The sequence below is a fragment of the Brassica oleracea genome, chromosome C9, assembly GCF_000695525.1.
Source record: "Brassica oleracea var. oleracea cultivar TO1000 chromosome C9, BOL, whole genome shotgun sequence".
Classification (NCBI taxonomy): domain Eukaryota; kingdom Viridiplantae; phylum Streptophyta; class Magnoliopsida; order Brassicales; family Brassicaceae; genus Brassica; species Brassica oleracea.
Genome location: NC_027756.1, coordinates 7,715,463 through 7,735,066, shown reverse-complemented (window position 1 = coordinate 7,735,066; position 19,604 = coordinate 7,715,463). Strand labels below are relative to the sequence as shown.

The 19,604-nt window shown below is 37.0% G+C and overlaps 3 protein-coding genes across 4 annotated transcripts in view; 2 read left to right on the top strand and 1 right to left on the bottom strand.

Moving 5' to 3' along the window:
• The first annotated feature begins 2,768 nt into the window (after positions 1–2,768).
• On the top strand, positions 2,769–3,593 carry LOC106314240 (glutathione S-transferase T3-like). Its single transcript, XM_013752149.1, has one exon. The coding sequence runs from the start codon at positions 2,769–2,771 to the stop codon at positions 3,591–3,593; it is 825 nt and encodes a 274-aa protein (XP_013607603.1).
• A 2,617-nt stretch (positions 3,594–6,210) lies between these two features.
• LOC106319153 (F-box/LRR-repeat protein 10) lies at positions 6,211–12,442 on the top strand. 2 transcript variants are annotated; one of them, XM_013757399.1, is made up of 5 exons: positions 6,211–6,225; positions 9,819–10,108; positions 10,213–10,418; positions 10,504–10,597; positions 10,805–12,442. In XM_013757399.1, exons 2-5 carry the CDS (start codon positions 9,914–9,916, stop codon positions 12,245–12,247), a joined length of 1,938 nt encoding a protein of 645 aa, XP_013612853.1. In that variant the 5' UTR covers positions 6,211–6,225; positions 9,819–9,913; the 3' UTR covers positions 12,248–12,442. The 2 variants fall into 2 exon arrangements, with proteins under 2 accessions (XP_013612853.1, XP_013612852.1); XM_013757398.1 differs by lacking the exon at positions 6,211–6,225 and having other exon boundaries at positions 9,799–10,108.
• Positions 12,443–14,599: 2,157 nt separating this feature from the next.
• The window catches only part of LOC106313883 (hippocampus abundant transcript 1 protein-like), an 11,864-nt gene continuing 6,859 nt past the window's right edge, over positions 14,600–19,604 (bottom strand). Inside the window, exons 12-14 of the mRNA XM_013751810.1 lie at positions 15,150–15,228; positions 14,986–15,056; positions 14,600–14,887 (exon numbers count right to left, since the gene is read on the bottom strand). Coding sequence (XP_013607264.1) covers positions 14,795–14,887; positions 14,986–15,056; positions 15,150–15,228 — 243 coding nt within the window. The 3' untranslated portion in view covers positions 14,600–14,794. The remainder of the gene's footprint in view (positions 14,888–14,985; positions 15,057–15,149; positions 15,229–19,604) is intronic.

Genomic DNA, 19,604 nt, shown 5'->3' with positions numbered 1-19,604 from the left:
TTTGGATATGCAGGTTTTTCAGATCTCGATTTGGATATGCAGGTTTTTTAGATCTGGAAGACGTCTGGGACGACTTACCTGTTAGTCGTCTAAAATATAATGCGCTAGACGACTTTGGCGGGAAAAATAGTTTTTACGGGTTTTGGCAGAAACTCATTTTCGCGGGTTTTGGAGGGAAAACTCATTTTTGGCGAGAAAACTCGTTTTCCAGTTTTTGGCAGAAAAACTCGTTTTTGTGGTTTTGACAGAAAAACTCGTTTTTGTGGTTCTGGCTGAAAAAACTTATTGTCAAGCAAATGATGAGTATTAAATCTATTAAAAATGGTGAAAGATAATAATTTGAGTCAATTAGCTAAAAAACCATTTAAAAGTTGGAAATTAGGTAAGTACACATAATGTGACAAGTTTTGTGTCTATCAACAAATGTACTATGGTGTGGAATTTATGGTATTGACTTAATCAGAGAAAAAATTGTGTATATAGAATGCAAATACACTAATAATTTTGTATAATTGAAAATCCATGGGTAAACCAATACCCATTTGTATTTACCCAACATAAATATGGATTTTAAAATTTATACCCATATTCAATCCAGTTAATTTTAGATGCGTAAAATTATCCATGTTAACATCATATCTTTGACCATTGTGTCAGAAGTCCCCAATTCATTTATTGATGGGACTAAACTAATATTACACATTGTAGTTTCGGGCCAGGAGGGATTATGAGCTTCGTTTCCAAACCTCGTGGTATTCAAAAAAAAAATGTCAGCCTCTATATGTTCTTCATCAACAAGTATAAGAGTAATTAACCTTAGTATCCTTTGAATCTCCAAGGGATCTTAAACCCTAAAATCATACAAAGGAATAATATTTCTCGCGGATGATTTTCATCGTGCTGAGACGGTAACTGTTTTCATAAATATTAGCAATAAGCAGACATTTGAGCATCATTTAGCAAAGCCTAACACGAAAATGGTCGTAAGATAAAAAGATAAAGCAAACTGACGAGAAATCCAATGTGTGTTCAGGGAATGTTACCAAAATGAAGTTCAGTGGTATCAGAGCAGCTGCAACGGGGAGCTTTAGTGAGTCCTTAGTGCGAAATTATAGGGTAATGACATTAAAAATAAATGAAAAAGGCAAATAAGCGAAGGATCAGTCCGTGTAGAAGGAACTTAAGGACTTAATCCTTACAGCAGCTGGCACGCTTTGATTGGGTCGGGGTTGTGTTTGTGTTTCATTTAGACGGAAAAAAAAATCATTCGACTGAAGCATCGAAAAAAAAAACCTCTCGAGGAAACAAAAGGCGATTTTCGATCCATCTGCTTCCATCTTCTTCCCTCGAGTTCCAAGGTAAATTGATATACTATCTGTAGATTTATGGTAGTAGATTAGGTTCCCTGTAGTTTTCCTGTCAATTTAGGGTTCGTTTTGATTTTTTCAATTGATTTGGGGATTTGTGTTTCAAGTTAGGGTTTCAAATGATTTGGGTTTTCAATCGATTTGGGGAAATTTTGGTTAGTAGTTACGGTTTCAATACTGAAATAGATTTGATTACGATTTGCTTTTCTGCTTTTAATCAATGATCCATCTGCTTATGTCTGCTTTCAATCGATTAGTCAATCGATGAAGGGATCTTCCCTGATACTCGATCCCTCCGTCTGCTTTTCTGCTTTTACTCAAGGTTTTCTTTTCTTGTGAATCTTAAAACTCGATCCTTCGGATTTCTTTTCAGGGGATCTTCCGTGTGGTAGCTTTTCTGCTTTAGTCTTGTTTTACTTTTCTTGTTGTATGTTTTGCTTGATGTATAATAATTCGATCCCATGGTTTAGTTTCTGTTTGGTTAGTCGTCTGATGAGAAATGCTCTGTGACTGTTGTTGTTGTATTTTTTGCTTACATATTTTAAAATTTCAGGTTAAAGAAACATGGGACAAGACTATAGCTACACCCAGCCTTCCTCATCAGACGAGTATGACTTGACCTCACTTCTTGAAGCTGGAGCTGCTTTGTACGCCGAAGAAGCTGAGAGTAGCTACAACATTGGTGAGCCTATTCAGTGCCCACCTCAGCAGTTTCAGTACTTATGCGGTGGACATACAAATGCGGAGGAGATGCGTGCCATTGAGACACAACTTAGTCTTCTTAAGGATCAAGTTCGTGAGAGTGACCAGAAGCTGGCTAAGCTCAAGAAAACCGTGTGTGATGAGTTATGCAAGAAGACATCATGGTTACAATTCTTGGTGTTTGTCTTATGCTGAGCCTTTTACTTTTAATAGCGGTGATAATTCTTGGAGGTTAGTTTCAATCCTTGTGTTTTTTGAATGTTTATCTGCGAATTTTTAAAACTTTTTTTTGATGTTTTTCAGGAACAGCTTCGAAGGATAGTACAAGAGTATCTGACCTGGAGACTGTCTTTAAGGTTAGAAACATATAAACTGAAGCTCTTCATCTGTTTTTTGCTTAGAGTATTAGATGTTATTCTCTGTGAAAAAAAACAAAATATTTAAACTGAAACTCTTTATCTTAAATGCTTACCTTTCTAACTCAGATTTGATAGGATATTAAACGTTATCACACTGGTACTTGTTTACTTTCTGTGTTACTAGTAGAGAACTTATTAGATTTGATTGGTGATAAATGCTAGTTTAGAGCTTTCTATCTGCCTAACTACTTAGTTTTAATTGGCTTTAAATTTTTCTTTCTTCTAGCTGACTTATTTAAGGGATGTGTTGCTAATAGAGTAACACAAACCATTAGATAAAATGAATAACAGCAGTGGTTTCCGTAACCTACTGTATAGTGAATCTCCTATTGACCTTGATTCACCCGAACGAGTTTGGTTCGGTAGCCAACCACCTGAGCCTGTTGGGTTCGGTAGCCAAGCTCCTGTTGGCGAGTCTGGTGAGACTGTTGTCGAGTCTGCTATCAAAGAGAGGAGGAAATGGTCCCCGCAAGAAGATTTAATACTGATTGGTGCTCAACTCAACACCAATAAAGATGCAGTAAAAAATACTGAGCAGAAAGCTGGTGCGTTCTGGAAGAGGATCATCGACTACTACAATGCAAGCCCTCTTCTGGTTGGGACAATACCGAGAGAGCTTACTCCAGCCAAGCAGCGGTGGGCTAGGATTAACGCAGATGTCTCCAAGTTCGTTGGTTGCTATGACCAGGCAATGAGGGAGCAGAAAAGTGGTGAAAACGATGATGATCTGATGAAAGCCGCACCAGACTACTACTTCAAGGATCAAGGCCACAAGTTCAGCATGGAACACGCCTGGAGGGAGCTGAGGCGTGACCAGAAATGGTGCTCAGCATGTAAAGACGGTGGGAAGGATAAGCGCAAACATGTCTTGGAGGTTGATATAGACGAGGAAGAGGGCAGACCGGTCGGGGTCAAGGCAGCGAAAGCTACTTCTAAGAAGAAGAAGAGTGGGAAAGAAGAGGAGTTGTCTCGTTTACAAGCCATCATGGAGATTAAACAGAAACTCTCTAACCAGAAACTTCTCGATCGTTTATTAGCCAAAAAAGTGCCATTAACTGAGATGGAAACATCACTTAAGCTCAAGCTTATGTCTGACATGTTATGATGTTATTCTCTTTAAGGTAGATACTTGTCTTTGTGTTGCTTTGCGTAAATACTTGTCTTTGTGTTGCTAAGTCACATGTCTTTGTGTTGATTTGTTAAGTCACCTGACTTTTTTGTTGATTTGCTAAGTCATTCACGGGTCTTCTATGTTTCAGGTTTAGCAGTAAAAGTGAAGCAAGTCACAGGTGCCTTTGGAGTGGTGAAAGTGTTTTCTTCTGTAGCTCATGTGAAGCAAGTCACGGGGAGTCCTTTTTGTGCTATAAGTTTGTGTCATTAGCTAGTTATCTCGTTTTCTATCTTGCCATCACTTCTTCCTTCCTTTTTTTCTTGATTCTACTCTGGTCGCGAAGAAGTTGTTTTAGATTGTTGGTACTAAAAGTTGTTGTAACATTTGGATACTACTCCAAGTTGTAAGATATTGCGTATGTTTTAGTAAGGTAACTTAATCCCTTTTGTTGATTATATAAGTTGTACGATATTGCGTATGCATTTTGCTTCTGTTTTTGCTTTATATAACGCTTTAGTAATGTTTTAGTTGATTATATTAAGGCTTTAGGTTGATCAATTTTGTTGATTATATAACACTTTATGTTTATTATACATCAATTTTCTTAATCATCTACACCTTAATCAATTTTGTTGATTATATAACGCTTTAGGTTTATTATACATCAATTTTCTTAATCATCTACACCTTAGAGCTATATTATGTATATCATCACCAATTCAACTATATGCTTATGTAGAACCAAAAAAAAAAAAATTATTTTTTAAAAACCATAATAAAAATGTGAGATTAACTTATAGATAATTTTATTATTTTCTAGATATGTCATCATCTTCATCCGATGAAGTCGATGAAAGATTGGACGAAATTTGCGAGGAATACGTGGAAGAAATATACAGCGACATAGTGGAGGCCTAAACCATACCGGAAAGGACACGTGCGTATGTAGAACGACACCGCGAAGGAGGACAAGACCAATTATGGAATGACTACTTCAGCGAAGATTCGACATTCTCGACTCAATTATTCAGACACCGTTTCCGCATGAATAAGTAATTATTCTTGCGTCTTGTTCATAGCCTAGAAGCGTGCTTTCCATTCTTTCAGCAAAGAAGAGATGCAACCGGGAGGTGGAGTCTTACTGCACTACAAAAATGCACTGCAGCTATTCGTCTGCTTGCTTATGGTACTGTGGCTGACACCGTTGACGAATATCTCCGACTTGGTGAGACCACTGCACTTTCGTGTTTACATAATTTTACTGACGGAATAATACAGTTACTCGAAGATGAGTATCTACGACGACCCACACCGGAGGATCTTCAACGACTACTCGATATTGGAGAGAAACGAGGGTTTCCTAGGATGGTCGGGAGCATTGACTGTATGCATTGGGAGTGAAAAAATTGCCCAACCGCTTGGAAAGGACAATACGCACGTGGATCAGGAAAACCGACAATTGTATTAGAGGCTGTAGCTTCCCAAGATCTTTGGATATGGCATGCCTTTTTTGGTCCTCCAGGTACCTTAAACGATATTAATGTCCTCGATTGGTCTCCTGTTTTTGATGACATTTTACAAGGACGAGCTCTGAGGGTAAAGTACGTGGTCAACAGACACACGTATAAGTTGGCGTACTACCTCACAGACGGTATATATCCAAAATGGTCAACATTTATCCAATCTATCACACTCCCTCAAACTCCTCAACAAGAGTTATTTGCTAAAATTCAAGAAGCAACCCGAAAAGATGTGGAGCGGGCTTTTGGAGTATTGCAATCTCGATTTGCAATTGTGAGAAATCCGGTCAAAACATTGAACAAAGAAAAGATAGGGAAGATTATGCGAGCATGTATCATACTCCACAATATGATAGTCGAAGATGAACGGGATGAATACTCTCGTATTGATATATCTGAATTTGAAGAGGGAGACATTCCCAGATGTTCAGAGGTGGAATCCGAGTGGCCAACAAATCTGAATAATATCTTTCCCAGTCGGAATGATCTTCGTGATAGGCAAACACATGAACGATTGAAAAATGATTTAATTCAAAATATTTGAAATAAATTTGGTGATGAAGATTAGAAATTATTCTATCTTTATGTAAAATTATTGTTTTTATCTTTAATTGTTGTATTTTTATGCTTAATTAATGTATTTTATGTTTAATTATTGTATTTTATGTTTATTTGTTGTATTTTATGTTAAGTTATTATATTTAATCATCCAATATATAAAAATTATATTTCACAAAAATAAAATCATTTTTTTTCTGAGGATTTCAACTTCGGAATTATCATTGTGCACATATTTTTCACAAGAGTCCTTAACAATTCAAAAAAAAAAAAAAAGACTAATCTAATCCTAAGGATTCCACAATGGTACCCATTGTGGATGCTCTAAGAATAGTACCAAAGAGTTTCCACAGCTACAAGATGCAAAGTTAAAGCAGTTTATAGACAACTAAAAAGTAAACGATCCAATCGGACCCGACCCGGCCTTTTACGGGTGGAATTAGACTGCCAAGCCCATATGGATTGGAAGAGTTTTAGGAAGGTTCGTTCTCTTCTCATAAACCGCTGCCGTTCCGGGTGGAATCAATATGTTTGATTTCCTTGTTAAGACCATGATTAACGGTCGTGGCTTAGGGGGCTCTTAATGCAATTAACGGTTAAAAAAAATGAAAAAAGAAAATTAACATTAGCAACGCCGCTTAATTAAGCATCAGAAGCGACACCTCTTGTTGGATACGCGTCACCTGTTTATCACGTTGGAGGAGAAAACGAGGGGAGAAAGAAAACATCTCTCTTCCACTTTCACGAAACCTTTCGTTTCCTCGTCGACGAAGCGGAGAGAAAGGAGAGAATCTCGTGTGTTCTCCGCGACGATGAAGCAAAAAGGCCATGTCTCTCTTCGACGTCGACGAAAATCATCGGCTGTCGCTGAGTCGAATCGAAGCGGCGGTTCCTTTCCTCGACGAAACAAAGAAAATCGTGGGTTTCTCTCCTCGCCGACGAAGCAAATCGGCGGTGGATCTCGTCGAGGACAAAGCAAATCGACGGTTGCTGCTCATTAGAATCGAAAGGTAAAGCTCTGAGATTTTATGGGTTTTATTTGAATCAAGCTATTTGGTCAGATCCAATCAAAAGGTTTATGCATGTGTTAGATTATGCTCTTGTTGGTATTCTCTGAAGATATGTACCTTATGTGTGTGTTCTTCAATTGCAGATGAGAGGCCATTGAAGAGAGGCTTCAGAGATAATCGATCTTCTCTTCAAACTAAAGGTTCGATCATCATTTCTACGTGTTTCAGGTCGTATTGGTTGAGTAGCTTCTCGTTTACTGGATTGGTTCAATGATCTAGATTCATGAGTTGGAAGAACGGTTTAGTTTGAATAATGAGATTGAATAATGGTTTCTGTTGTGTTCTAGATTGAACGGTTCAGTTCGTATCATCTCTTTGTTCTGTTGTGTTCTAGATTCATGAGATTGAATAATGATTTAGTTAAATTTAATAAATAAATTATGTGTTTGCTTTTGATTTCCATCTCTTGTGTTGTAATATATTAATTGTGTTTGTCTTTTGATATGAGATTGAAGGAGGCTTCAAACCAAGAAGAGGCTTCAAAGCAATACAGGTAACATTGAACTCTCTTCTGCGTGTTTGATTAATTGCTTCTGAAACTGGTTATGCTTGAACCAAGACAATAAATGCTTTAGTTAGTGTTAGATTAGGTATTAAATAGAAGTTGATTTGGTAGGTTGTGGTAGTTAAGTTAAGATAGAAATTGATGCTTTGTTTGTCTTCAATGTGTTATAGATATATGTCAAGTCCGTATGGTTGGTAGTTCGTCTCTTCTCCTCTATTAAAGAAATCTCATTCTTCTCTATCTTATCATTTGTAAATATTGGTTATCATCTCCATCTTCTCTTCTCTTCCTGCTCGCTCTCTCTTCCTTCTCCTCTTCGTGCTTGCTTTCTAATCCTTCTTCTCTTCTCTTATGGATTCCTATCCATATAAAAACAACAATGCAAAATTTGTTGACCTTCTAAATAGCCAGCAAGAGGTAGTCTTCGGTTTTGGACAAGATACTGGCGAAGTATCTTCATCACAAGTGCCTCTATTTGGCACTCAACGAAGTGAAGATTCGCATGTGCCTGAAGACTCTCCCGCAGAACGTAAAGAACGCAGAGCATGGACACCACCTGATGACATTCTGCTCATCAGCTCGTGGTTAAACACGAGCAAAGACCCCGTTGTGGGGAATGAGCAGAAGTCTGGTGCCTTCTGGAAGCGAATCGCCGCATACTTTGCTGCAAGTCAGAAGGTCGCCGGTAGTGAAGTGAGGGAGCATGCCCACTGCAAGAACCGTTGGCACAAGATCAATGATCAGGTGGGAAAATTTTGTGGCGCGTATGAAGCGGCAACCAGAGAGAAGAGCAGCGGTCAGAATGAAAATGATGTGTTGAAGCTTGCTCATGAAATCTTCTTCAACAACCACCAGAAGAAATTCACGCTCGAGCACGCGTGGAAAGAGCTCCGCAATGACCAGAAATGGTGCAAGCTTTCAACTTCTAAAAGCGAGAGAAGCTCTGAGGAGGAAGTGTGACGATGCCGCACATTCATCGACCTCGCAAGCCACTGAAACCAACAATGATCAAGCAACGGCTCGCCCCCCGGGCGTGAAGGCTTCAAAGGGTCTTACTAAGCAAAAGACCAAGGCAGAGTTGAAGGCGGCGGCTGAGTTTGATACCATGTGGAGCATCAAGAAGGAGGATTTTGCCATGAAAGAGAGGATGTCGAGGATGAAGCTTCTGGAAAGTCTTATTGCAAAGCAAGAACCGCTTGCCGACTATGAAGAAGCGTTGAAGAAAAAGCTGATTTCCGAATTGATGTCTTAAGATTGGATGCTCAAGTTCGTTTAAGTTAGTTTAAGTTGTGTCAAAGTAGTCTCAAGTTAGTTTAAGTTGTCTCAAGTTATGTTGCCTAAACTTAGTTTAAGTTTAGGTCAAGTCTCTGTTTGAAATTGTTGTCTGAATGTGTTGTCTCGTGTTCTACTTATGGATGATATAAATGTGTTGTCTCTGTTTCAATTTGTTGTCTCAACTCTCTGTTTTCTTGCTCTACTTACTGATTCCTTCACGGTGTCTTTGCAGGCTTCTTCAATTGATCAGAAACCGGTTCGTCACGGGAATGAAGAGGCTTGTCACGGACGAGCTATGGCATGTCACTTGTGTCACGGTCTGTAGCGTCTTGTCTGTTTGTGTCACGGATTGTGTGAAGCGTCTTGTTGGAGTCTTGTCTGTTTGTGTCACACCATCTCCTTTGTCTAGTCCCAAATACAAACACCATCTCCTTTGTCTAGTCCCAAATACAAACACCATCTCCTTTGTCTAGTCCCAAACACCAACACCATCTCCTTTTTCCACATATATGGCATCTTCTTCTCGTAACAATTTTGAGAGAGTAGATGATGAAAGTTTTGATCAATATTTTGATCAATATTTTTGATCAAGCTTTCGAGAACTTTACCATTGCTTTAGGTGCTCAAGAAGAGAGGAAAAAACTAATTTATATCGAAAGAAATCGAGAAGAAGGCAACGTACGTTTATGGAACGGTTATTTCAGTGAAACTCCAACTTATCCTGATAATCTCTTCCGAAGACGATTTAGAATGAACAAGCCATTGTTCTTGCGTATTGTTCATCAACTCTCCAATGAAGTTGATTTTTTCCGCCAAAAGAAAGATTGTCTCGGAAGGCTCAGCCTCTCTCCACTTCAAAAGTGCACAGCAGCGATTCGTCTCTTGGCATATGGTGGTGCGGCTGATACTGTTGACGATGGGTGTTCGAACTAGAATTCGTGATAGGCAAATGCATCAACAACTGAAAGGTGGTTTGGTTGAACATCTATGGCGTAAATTCGGACATTATCAAGACAACAATTGAAGTCAGATGGTTTTTCAAATTATTCTCGTTTATTTCACTAATCTTGGTTGTAATGTTTTTTAATTCTATGTTTAAAATATTTTCGATATAATAAATAAATTTTATCTTTAAAAAATTTGAATTAAATAAATATTTAATTTTTAAGAACTCTAAATTAAGAAACTCCCAGTGGAGCTTTAAAAATAAGTGTTTCTTCTTAACCATCATTAATTACTAAAAAAACATTAAGAGACCCATTTGGATTGTTAGGGTTGATCATGCTCTAAGTGGATCCGGTTTTGGGATCAGATCGAACACAAAAACTCCAGAGAGAGAGAGAGATCTCCACTGTTTCCGCGAAGAAGAGAAGAGAGACGCCGTTGATGGCTACCACCGCCGTCCTCGATGTTGACGGTTTCGATGAAGAGAGAAGCCTCGATATGTTACCAGCGGCTCTCCTGGAGACAATCATGACGAAGCTCGACGTGGCCTCTCTCTGCTCGTTGGCCTCCACTTGCAAAACACTCAAAAGCTGCGTCTCTCGTGTCCTCACTTTCACTCCCAACTTCCACCTCTTCGTGAGTCCCCCTCTCCCTCCTTCAACTTATATATATTTATGATTGGTTTTCATCGTATGAGTAAAGATTATGTTAAATTGACTTTTAGAATTTAATTTTTATAGAATGTTTCACTGTCAATGGAAACGGTTAGACCGTTGTTGTTTCCGAATCAGCAACTCTCTAGCCTTAAGCTTGACTGTGGACGCCTTGGGAACTCAGCCATTGACGTGCTGGCACGTCCTTCCCTTAGGGAGATCTCTCTTCACAACTGCCGCGATTTCAGTGGAGATCTCATCTCTGAGATCGGAAGGAAATGCAAGGATCTAAGGTCTGTGTGTGTTGTTTATTGATGCATCTTCTTTTATCAAAAATCTTTCCATTCTTCTGACGAATTGGTCATCCTTGCTTGCTAGGCTACTCTGTTTGGGCTCTGTAGCAGAGAAAGTTGGTCGAACCGTTACTCGTGGTGCTCTAGAAGATTTGCTGAACGGTTGCTCTCATTTAGAGGTTTGTAATAATGTCTTTCTCTCTCTTTGCTCCGTGGAGGTAGCCTATTGCTGAACCACGTGTCTTTCTTTATTGTTTATTGTTCTGTTAATCTGTTTCTTCTCACATCCGTTACTTCCGTTACTTATAAAGAATGTTTCTTGAAGTTATATCTCTAGCGTTGAGTAATGGAATCATGGGGCCATACCATATATGTTGTCTTGGCAGGTCTTAGCACTCATGTTTGACCTCTCATTATACTTGCGTCCTGATGACGGCCGCATTTTCGGATTGGCCTCTGATAAACTCACCCATCTTGAGCTTGGACACATCTCCTCAAGGATGATGACTCAGCTACTCACATCAACTGGGCAAGACAGCGTCCGCGCGCTCCGAAACGTCCAGCAGCTGCGCCTCTCTGTTGATTGTATCACCGATGCTGTGGTTAAGGCAATATCTAATTGTCTCACGTCGTTGATTGATCTGGACCTGAGAGACGCGCCCCTCGAGGATCCGAGGCAACTGTCAGACCTCACGGACTTCGGGCTTCAGGAGATCAACCAAAACGGCAAGCTGAAGCGCCTCTCTCTGATCCGCAGCCAGGAGTTTCACTCTGCTTACTTCCGTCGAGTTAGCGACCAAGGGATGCTGTTTCTTGCTGGCAAATGCTTGGGGATGGAGAGCATTTGTCTCGGCGGGTTTTGCCGGGTGACGGACGCTGGTTTCAAGACCATCCTCCACTCTTGCGCTAGCCTCTCCAAGTTCAGCGTATACCACGGACCTAAACTGACCGATCTTGTTTTCCACGACGTCTTAGCGACCGCTCTCTCGCTCAGCCACGTTAGCCTGAGGAGGTGCCATCTTCTGACGGATCACGCGGTTCAGAAGCTGGCGTGGAATCTGAAGCTGGAGAATCTTGATTTGAGAGGGTGCAGAAACATAAGGGATGAAGCCTTGCAAGCCATCTCGCATCTACGGAAACTGAAGGTTTTGCTTCTTGATGGCACTGATGTGAGTGACACGGGTCTTTCTTACCTTAGAGAAGGAGTTTGGGATTCTCTAGTGTCGCTATCCGTCAGAGGCTGCAGAAACTTAACTGACAAATTCATGACTACTCTGTTTGATGGATCCTCGAAACTAGCACTCCGCGAGCTCGACGTGTCCAATCTTCCTAACCTGACAGATGCTGCCGTTTTCGCTCTAGCGAAATCCGGAGCTCCGATCACGAAGCTCCAGCTGAGAGAATGCAGACTGATAGGCGATCCCTCGGTCATGGCTCTTGCGTCTACACGGGTGTACGAAGACAAGTGTCCTGGGAGCAGCTTGGGTTTGTTGGATCTTTACGACTGTGGCGGCATAACTCAGCTCTCGTTCAAATGGCTGAAGAAACCGTTCTTCCCGAGGCTCAAATGGTTAGGGATCACTGGGAGTGTGAACAGAGATATTGTAGATGCTTTGGCGAGGAGACGACCGCATTTGAAGGTCTCTTGCCGCGGAGAAGAGCTTGGAATTGATGGGGAAGACGACTGGGACTCTGCTGACATACAGCAGCACATGGAAGCAGAGGAAGATGAGCTTGAACAGTGGATTCTTGGAGATGAAGGTGATGTTGAGATGGAGGATGCAGAAGAGGAGAGTGATGATGAAGGAAGTGAAGAAGAAGAAGAATGATAATACTGAAACTATACGTTTATAATAGGTACGCAATCTTTTGTTCTTATAAGCTATATGTTTAACACCAATTCTCTTCATATTTAGCCACTTGCTTGTAGTATTTTTTTCTTAATTATTTTTGTTGTTGTGCTAATCACCGCATCTCTGTTAAACTTTGTGTATTGTTTACTTGAATAAAGATATCTAGTGAAAGTGGTGTTGTCTGTTAAAAGTGTAGAGATGGGATGATATAAATGAATTTATTGAAGCTCTTATTAATTGTGCTGCTGAAGACTTCTTCACTCCAAACCTTTTTTTTTTTAACAACTTCACTCCAACTATTTTAATCTCTTAAACAGTACTATAAAAGAGTTTTTATAATATCAAATGGCAAAAATCAATTTATTATTATTAATTTAAATTTACGTAATGAAAATAACAATTTGATTATAACGTAATGATAACAGATTGAGATATATACGAAATTTGACAGAAAATAACATTGTACATATGAGTAGTACCATCCCACCAGTTTATACCAAATCTTAGACTATGATTAATCCGGGATTTTTAGAGTAGAATTTTTAGCGGAAGTTAAGAGACTATTTTTTAATTTTTAACTAAAAAAGTTAAGAACCGGTTTTTAAAATCTTTATTTAAGAACCAGTTCTTAATTTTTTTAGTTAAAAGTTAACAAACAGTTTCTTAAATTTCGATAATAACTTCATTCAAAGAATCTCTGGTTAATCGTGCTCTAAAAAGCCAGAGAGACGAATCAGCAGTTGGCTCGTAAAGTGTTGGTACAATATGGGAATAATAATTTTAAAATATTGAAGGAATAAAGGACGTGGCAGAGCTAATATCTGGAGCGCGTGTACTGTTGGGTCGCACAGGAAAAATGTATTATAGATACACATGGACTGTTGGGATCACGTAGGAAAGATGGTTAGGAGATTCGGATCGGTTCATCCTAAATTTATAGTATGTTGTAAAAATCGGTTAATCCTAGGCGGCGATTACATGTGCAACTACCAACCACCGTGGCAATTCGACGATAATCGGCCATTAACTCGGAAATTAAGAAACTTCGTTTTTGTTATGATTTATGTTAAAAATCACTGTTTTAGTTAGATCTATGAAGATTGGAAAGAATCGAGCCACAAATGATTCAAAACCTGAGATAAATGAGAGAAAAGATGGAGGTGGCTGTGATAAAATCGTAGGTCAAAGGAAGAAGATGATTGTATAATTAAATTTTTGTCATTTCACTAAAAGTAGGGCTGACAACCGGAATCCCAAGAAACGAACCAATCTGATTCAAAACTAATTGTACCGAAATTAGTTAAATATCTGAACGAATTTAAAATTTTGGTACGTAGAAAACCTGAACTAAATCCGACTCAAGCCGAAGTATTTCACGTAATACTTAATTATTTTTAGATTTAATATATATAATATCTAAAATTAAATATATTAATTATTTTTAATTTTAATATATGTAATATTTAAAATATATAAGATATTTTGAAGTTATTCAAAATATTTGAAAATATATACAAATAATCAAAAGTAAATGTCTGAAATATCTAAACAATTCTCAGAACACTAAAAACATTTGAAATGTCTATTGGTTCTCTTTCCAAATATTCTAGTTAAACTAATTTATATGTTAAGTTTTATGTATTTTTGCATAAATTATTCAAAGTTATATTTTATATATTATTTTTTTTAAAAAAATTTAAATTATATGATTTATTATTTTTTAAAACTAATTTTAATGAATTATCTATATCCGAACCAAACCCGCAAAGATGCGAACCGAACCCGAACCGAAATTTATAAATGTCAGAATGGGACTGAAATTTTTAATCCTGAAAATTTAAAATCTGAATAGATCCAAACCAAACCAAAATGGTTATCCGAACGCCCACCCATAATTAAAAGAGAAGAAAAACAAGATAACAAATGCAAAGGTCGACCATGGTTGTAGCTTAACGAGAATCATAATAATCATCTGCACCGGCGAGTTACATTGTAAGTATTGTACGTATATAATATGGATACTTAACCCAAATGCTTAAAACTACGAATTAGTGACTAATCTCTTATTTTATGTCAACTCGCTAGGCCCGAACCAGTTAACTCACGGCTAACAATATCTCTAACTTGACTATTAAGTAGTCACGAATTACTGTATATAAAAATAGAATAAATATGACAATTGTGAAATTTTTGTTTCTAAAATAAAATAAATCTATATATTATGAACTAAATGTGTATATAAAATAAATATGTTCGTTGTGACATTTGTGTCGCTAATGCGTACCATTTGTCTTTTAATTTGTTTTGAATTCTGCTTAATAGTAAATTCATGAAACTTCTGTAGTTGGAAAAATAAATTCAACAAAATGTACTGTTTTGCTATTACTTTACAATGACAAAATTATGTCGTAAGATTAATAGTAGTATATTGGTATTTTAGAACATTCATTACATTCACAAAAATCTCACAGCATATATAGTTTATATATATATATACATATAGCTTCATGAACTATTAACTTGTCAAGCTACCTCGTTTGAAGCGCTGCTAATTGTTTTGTTCATTAACGAAGAGGGAACATCTTTTATCTGAAGACTCACAAGGAAGCCGATCATCTGTGCATGTAAGTAAATATTAGTCATGCATAACTAATATATACATTTATAATCAACATAGTTTTGGTGGATAAGATGGTGGAAAATGTAAAATATACCAAAGATAAGGCGACGCATAGAAGACTGAATCCAGGGAAATAGAACGGTGCATTGTCGGAGAGAAACAACGCTATATCAAACTCAAATCATTTACTTGTCAGAGGTCTTCATTAGAACTTAGTAATGAATGGTATTGTAAGTCCACTCTCATATCTTCACATACCTGTCAATGGACTATATACAAATGGAGCCACGACTTCTGCAAATGACTTTACCCCATATATGCATCCCTGGACCTTCCCCTGAAAGGATATGGAAATATGAAACGAATACTATGTAGAAGCTGTGGAAGTTTAACAAGATCTTTAATGAGAAAGATAAAAGATTTGTGTGAGATGTTAAGTGTATTTTTTTCATTCAAATGAAAGCAGCATATATATGTATAACTCTTATACCATGTATAAAATACTTTACCAACTGTGACAGTACTATTAACACGGAATTTATATCCTGTAGCAACAAAAGCACGTTATCATGTTTGTATAAAATATATGGATGCCAGAGTTTAATGCGTCTACATACAAAAATTAATAGACAAATCTAAAATAATTAATCAATGTTAGATGTCACCAGAATTTAGTGCGTCTACATACAAAAATTTGGGGGATTACGATGCAAGCTCTAGTGACGACGATTGGATTGAGAAGAAGTTGGTATTAATTGTGACTTAGGTTTAATAAGTGTCGTACTACGACTCGTGTAAACCCTAAGATGACCTAAAAGGATCAGGTGTACCGACTCATGGATTCCTCTTGGGAGATTTGTTAACTGCATATGCAAGCATTTGTTTAGACATCCAATGGCAGAAGTAGGCCCGGGAAAATATCCGGATCCGAAGATTCAATCTAGACCGATGTCACTGATCCCAATTTGAAGGTACCAAATCAAACTCGATCTAATATAAATATCTGACATAGTGACATGTACCTAACTTTCTACATCCCAAGAACCGGTTCAAAATCCTAACAGAAAATTATGGATACCCGGGCATATCAAAAGTATAAAGATTTACTTATAAAATTGCTATATTAATATTTTATATTTATTAACATGCTCAAAATTCTAATTATAAATTTGAATATATTCATTGTTTTAGATAAATCGAGTATTTTTTGCTATTTTGTGCATTTCAGATTTTAAATGAGAAATTTTGATATTCCTAAATATGTTGGATATAATCCGGATCTAAACCAGGTCCAAACTAAAACTAAATAAATTGGATTTTTAAGTAAACATCAAACCGAACTCAAACTGATCCCAATCCAAAACTAGAAAACATCTGATCGGTACCAAAATCTCTAGAATCGAATATATGGCTATACCGGAAATATCCTGTCCAAATCCAGATATCCGAATGCACACTCTTAGATGGGACGTGCATCTTTTAAGAAAATGGCTATTCGGTGACTATCTAAAAACCATACTACCATCCAAGACTAGTTACAAGTTATGTGCAAACGTACATATTAATATTTATTAGAGATATGTTGGGCCGGAAGATATGTATCTTACGGACCAAGACTGTGAAGCCCATGAAACTCATGAAGACCATCAAGACTAAAAGGAAAGACTTGAAGAATAAATTAATCTCAATATATTCTAGCATATTTACATTAAGTGTTAAAGTTAGCATTATCTAGTGTTAACATTATGTTAATGTTACCACTATATATATATGCATATTGTATTCTCTTATCAAACACAACACAATAATATATCATATTCTATTATACTTTACATGGTATCAGAGCATTCGATTCTTAGGGATCAAAATTAAAGCTTCCGCATTATAAGTTTTAAGCTTTGATGATGATGATCATCGTTGGTGTTGGCGATGTTGAAGAAGATGGTGATGATACGGTCGATGAAGACGACGTGATAACGTGGGTGTGAGTCGCTGGGGTTTAGTAAAGTTACTAGGTTTTGTTTTCTATTTCTAATTAGTTACGTGCAATAGTTATGGTTTAGACGGCTGCATGCAAGAATTATCAAAAGTCCTAGTGGGTTTATGAGTTTGTGATTTCACATGGGTTATTTTTTGTTAGAGATTTTCTATAGTTTAGAATTTCTCAAAGTTTATGTCAGTCTTGTTTTATTATAGTTTGAGATTTTATTGGTTATAGTTTAACCGTTACGGTAGAGTTCTAGTAGAACGCTCATGTTTTTTGGTCTGTTTTAGTCCGATTTATGGACTGTCCAAGTTAAGGACGATTGTTTTTGGAGCAGCAGTTGCGCCCACGGGATGTATTCCCATTGTCAAGACCAAAGAAGAGCTGAAGTTTTCATCTCTCATTGTCTAAGTTGAAGTTTATTCCTGGAGGAACCTACTGATTTGTTTTCCTCGACATAGTATCCACGACATACGTGGTCTGCTTTGTGATTGCAGATTTGCGTGTTGCATCCCACGTTTGTCGTGCGGGGGAGTATTAGAGATATGTTGGGCCGGAAGATATGTATCTTACGGACCAAGACTGTGAAGCCATGAAACTCATGAAGACCATGAAGACTAAAAGGAAAGACTTGAAGAATAAGTTAATCTCAAGATATTCTACCATATTTACATTAAGTGTTTAGGAAAGTTAGCATTATCTAGTGTTAACATTATGTTAGTGTTACCACTATATATATGCATATTGTATTCTCTTATCAAATACAACACAATAATATATCTATTTTATTTTACTTTACAGTAGACACAGGTATGTATGAGTAATACAAAGAACAGTGTAATGAAATATAATACAAGGGTCCTATCCAGATATATATTTGCACACAACCGATACCTCTCTTACAATTGAGAAACATTTGCAAATGATAAAGTGCATTAACTATCTACTATCATTTTTTCAGGTCATAGCGTCAAAAGCTCAAAGCACAAATTCCCAAACACATAGAAGAGAGCTGATGAGAACTATATACGTCGCTAAGATGAGGACATATTGTACTAAAAAAACAAGCATAGGATTGCCACAATGTCTATCAAGTCAACTAACTTTCGACACTTCATTATACTTATTTGTAATTTCATTACGCAAGAACCGAGTTATAATACATTGTTTTTATTAATGCATAACCGTTTAAATTTCTATCGGTTTATTTTGGTTTGTTTTTATACTTAATTTATCTTCACCGAATAGACTGATTTCGTATGCTCCTGATGTAGACAGTGGTTATCTTTCGAAATCTCCTATTTATGGGAAAATTGCCAATATATAACAACTAAACTAAAGTATTGTTCCCTTAGAATAAAATCAACTTTTGTTACTTCTGGACATTCACTACCTTTTTGTATATAAAAATTCATATCAATTTTTTTAAAATAAAAAAAAAATCTGGAAAATAGTACATTTGATGTAGATAAGCAACTGCATATAAGAAAAATATATTTGGATTCAAAAAATGTTTGAATAGTAATTTCAAAAATAGGGTAAAGGTGTTAGAAAATGAGATCTACTATCTACGGAGGTTTAGAATATATAATCTAACAAAGACATAGTGATCTACCAACCGTAGAATGCGCAATACACCGAAAACATTAACAACTACTAGGGAAGAATATAAAATCTACATTCCCTCTATGCTCTACATAACTGGTAGATTTGATGCGCTACAAAAATTAATTAATCTACTAAGGTAGGAAATGCATTATTCGAATTATCTTTTTGTCTACATTGGTGGTATACAATATTGTACTAGACCTTCTAATTTCTAAACAGATAGAATGCAAATTCTACCTAATAAAATTACAAAATCCGAAAATCTAGCCAAAAATGGTTAGAAAATATTCAGTAAATCTTTTAAATGTTTTTTATTTCTTTTTTTAATTTTTGTTTCCTAAAATCTAGTCTTCTTCTCTAACATAGCACGATTTCTGAAATTAAACGTGGAAGTTCTTCTTCATTTTTTAGTTCTTCCAAACTTTTGTCATTCTAAAAATATGAAGATTAACATCTATGCTTCATGTGGTTTGTGGAAATCGTCGATGAACAATGGATGGGGATTTCATGTTGATGAAGAAAAAGGAGACAAGTTACTTACTTTGGACACAAGTTCAAGCTTTGAAAACCTAAAGGTTATGGTGTGTGAAGACTTTGGAATTGATGTAAACATGGTCAATATAGAGCTGAGTTATTTACCTTCCGATTTGATCAATAGCATCTACTCACCACATGTTATCATCACCAGTGATCAGCAAGTTAGAAATTTTCTTACATATGTAAGTGATCGGCAAGTTAGAAATTTTCCTACATATGTAAAGAACAAAGCTTCGACGCAGTTGTGTGTGAGTATTCAAACCCCTAACATAGCGGAAGAAGGTACTGAGTCGCCTAATAGAGAGGAAGAGCCTATGGAGCCTGATGATTCAAGTGATCTGGAGTCTGACGATGCAGCTGATATGGATTCAGAAGAAGATGTTGAGGTACCTGACAGTGAAGATGACAAAAAGTGTGACAAAGAGAAGATCAATGAAGATATTGTTCGCTTCTCTTTGGTGGATGATGTGAAGAAGGGTCAATCTTTTAGTTCCAAAACACTTTTGAAGGCAGCATTCGAAATATGTGCAATGAAACATAATTTCGACTACGTGGTTGCCAGATCGGATAAAAAAGTGTGGTAC

Excerpts from the sequence above, each read along its gene's own strand:
- LOC106319153 (XM_013757399.1), top strand. The coding sequence starts at position 9,914 with ATGGCTACCACCGCCGTCCTCGATGTTGACGGTTTCGATGAAGAGAGA. Across the intron at positions 10,109-10,212 it reads CTCCCAACTTCCACCTCTTC|AATGTTTCACTGTCAATGGA; the intron begins GTGAGTCCCCCT and ends TAATTTTTATAG. Across the intron at positions 10,598-10,804 it reads ACGGTTGCTCTCATTTAGAG|GTCTTAGCACTCATGTTTGA; the intron begins GTTTGTAATAAT and ends TTGTCTTGGCAG.
- LOC106314240 (XM_013752149.1), top strand. The coding sequence starts at position 2,769 with ATGAATAACAGCAGTGGTTTCCGTAACCTACTGTATAGTGAATCTCCT.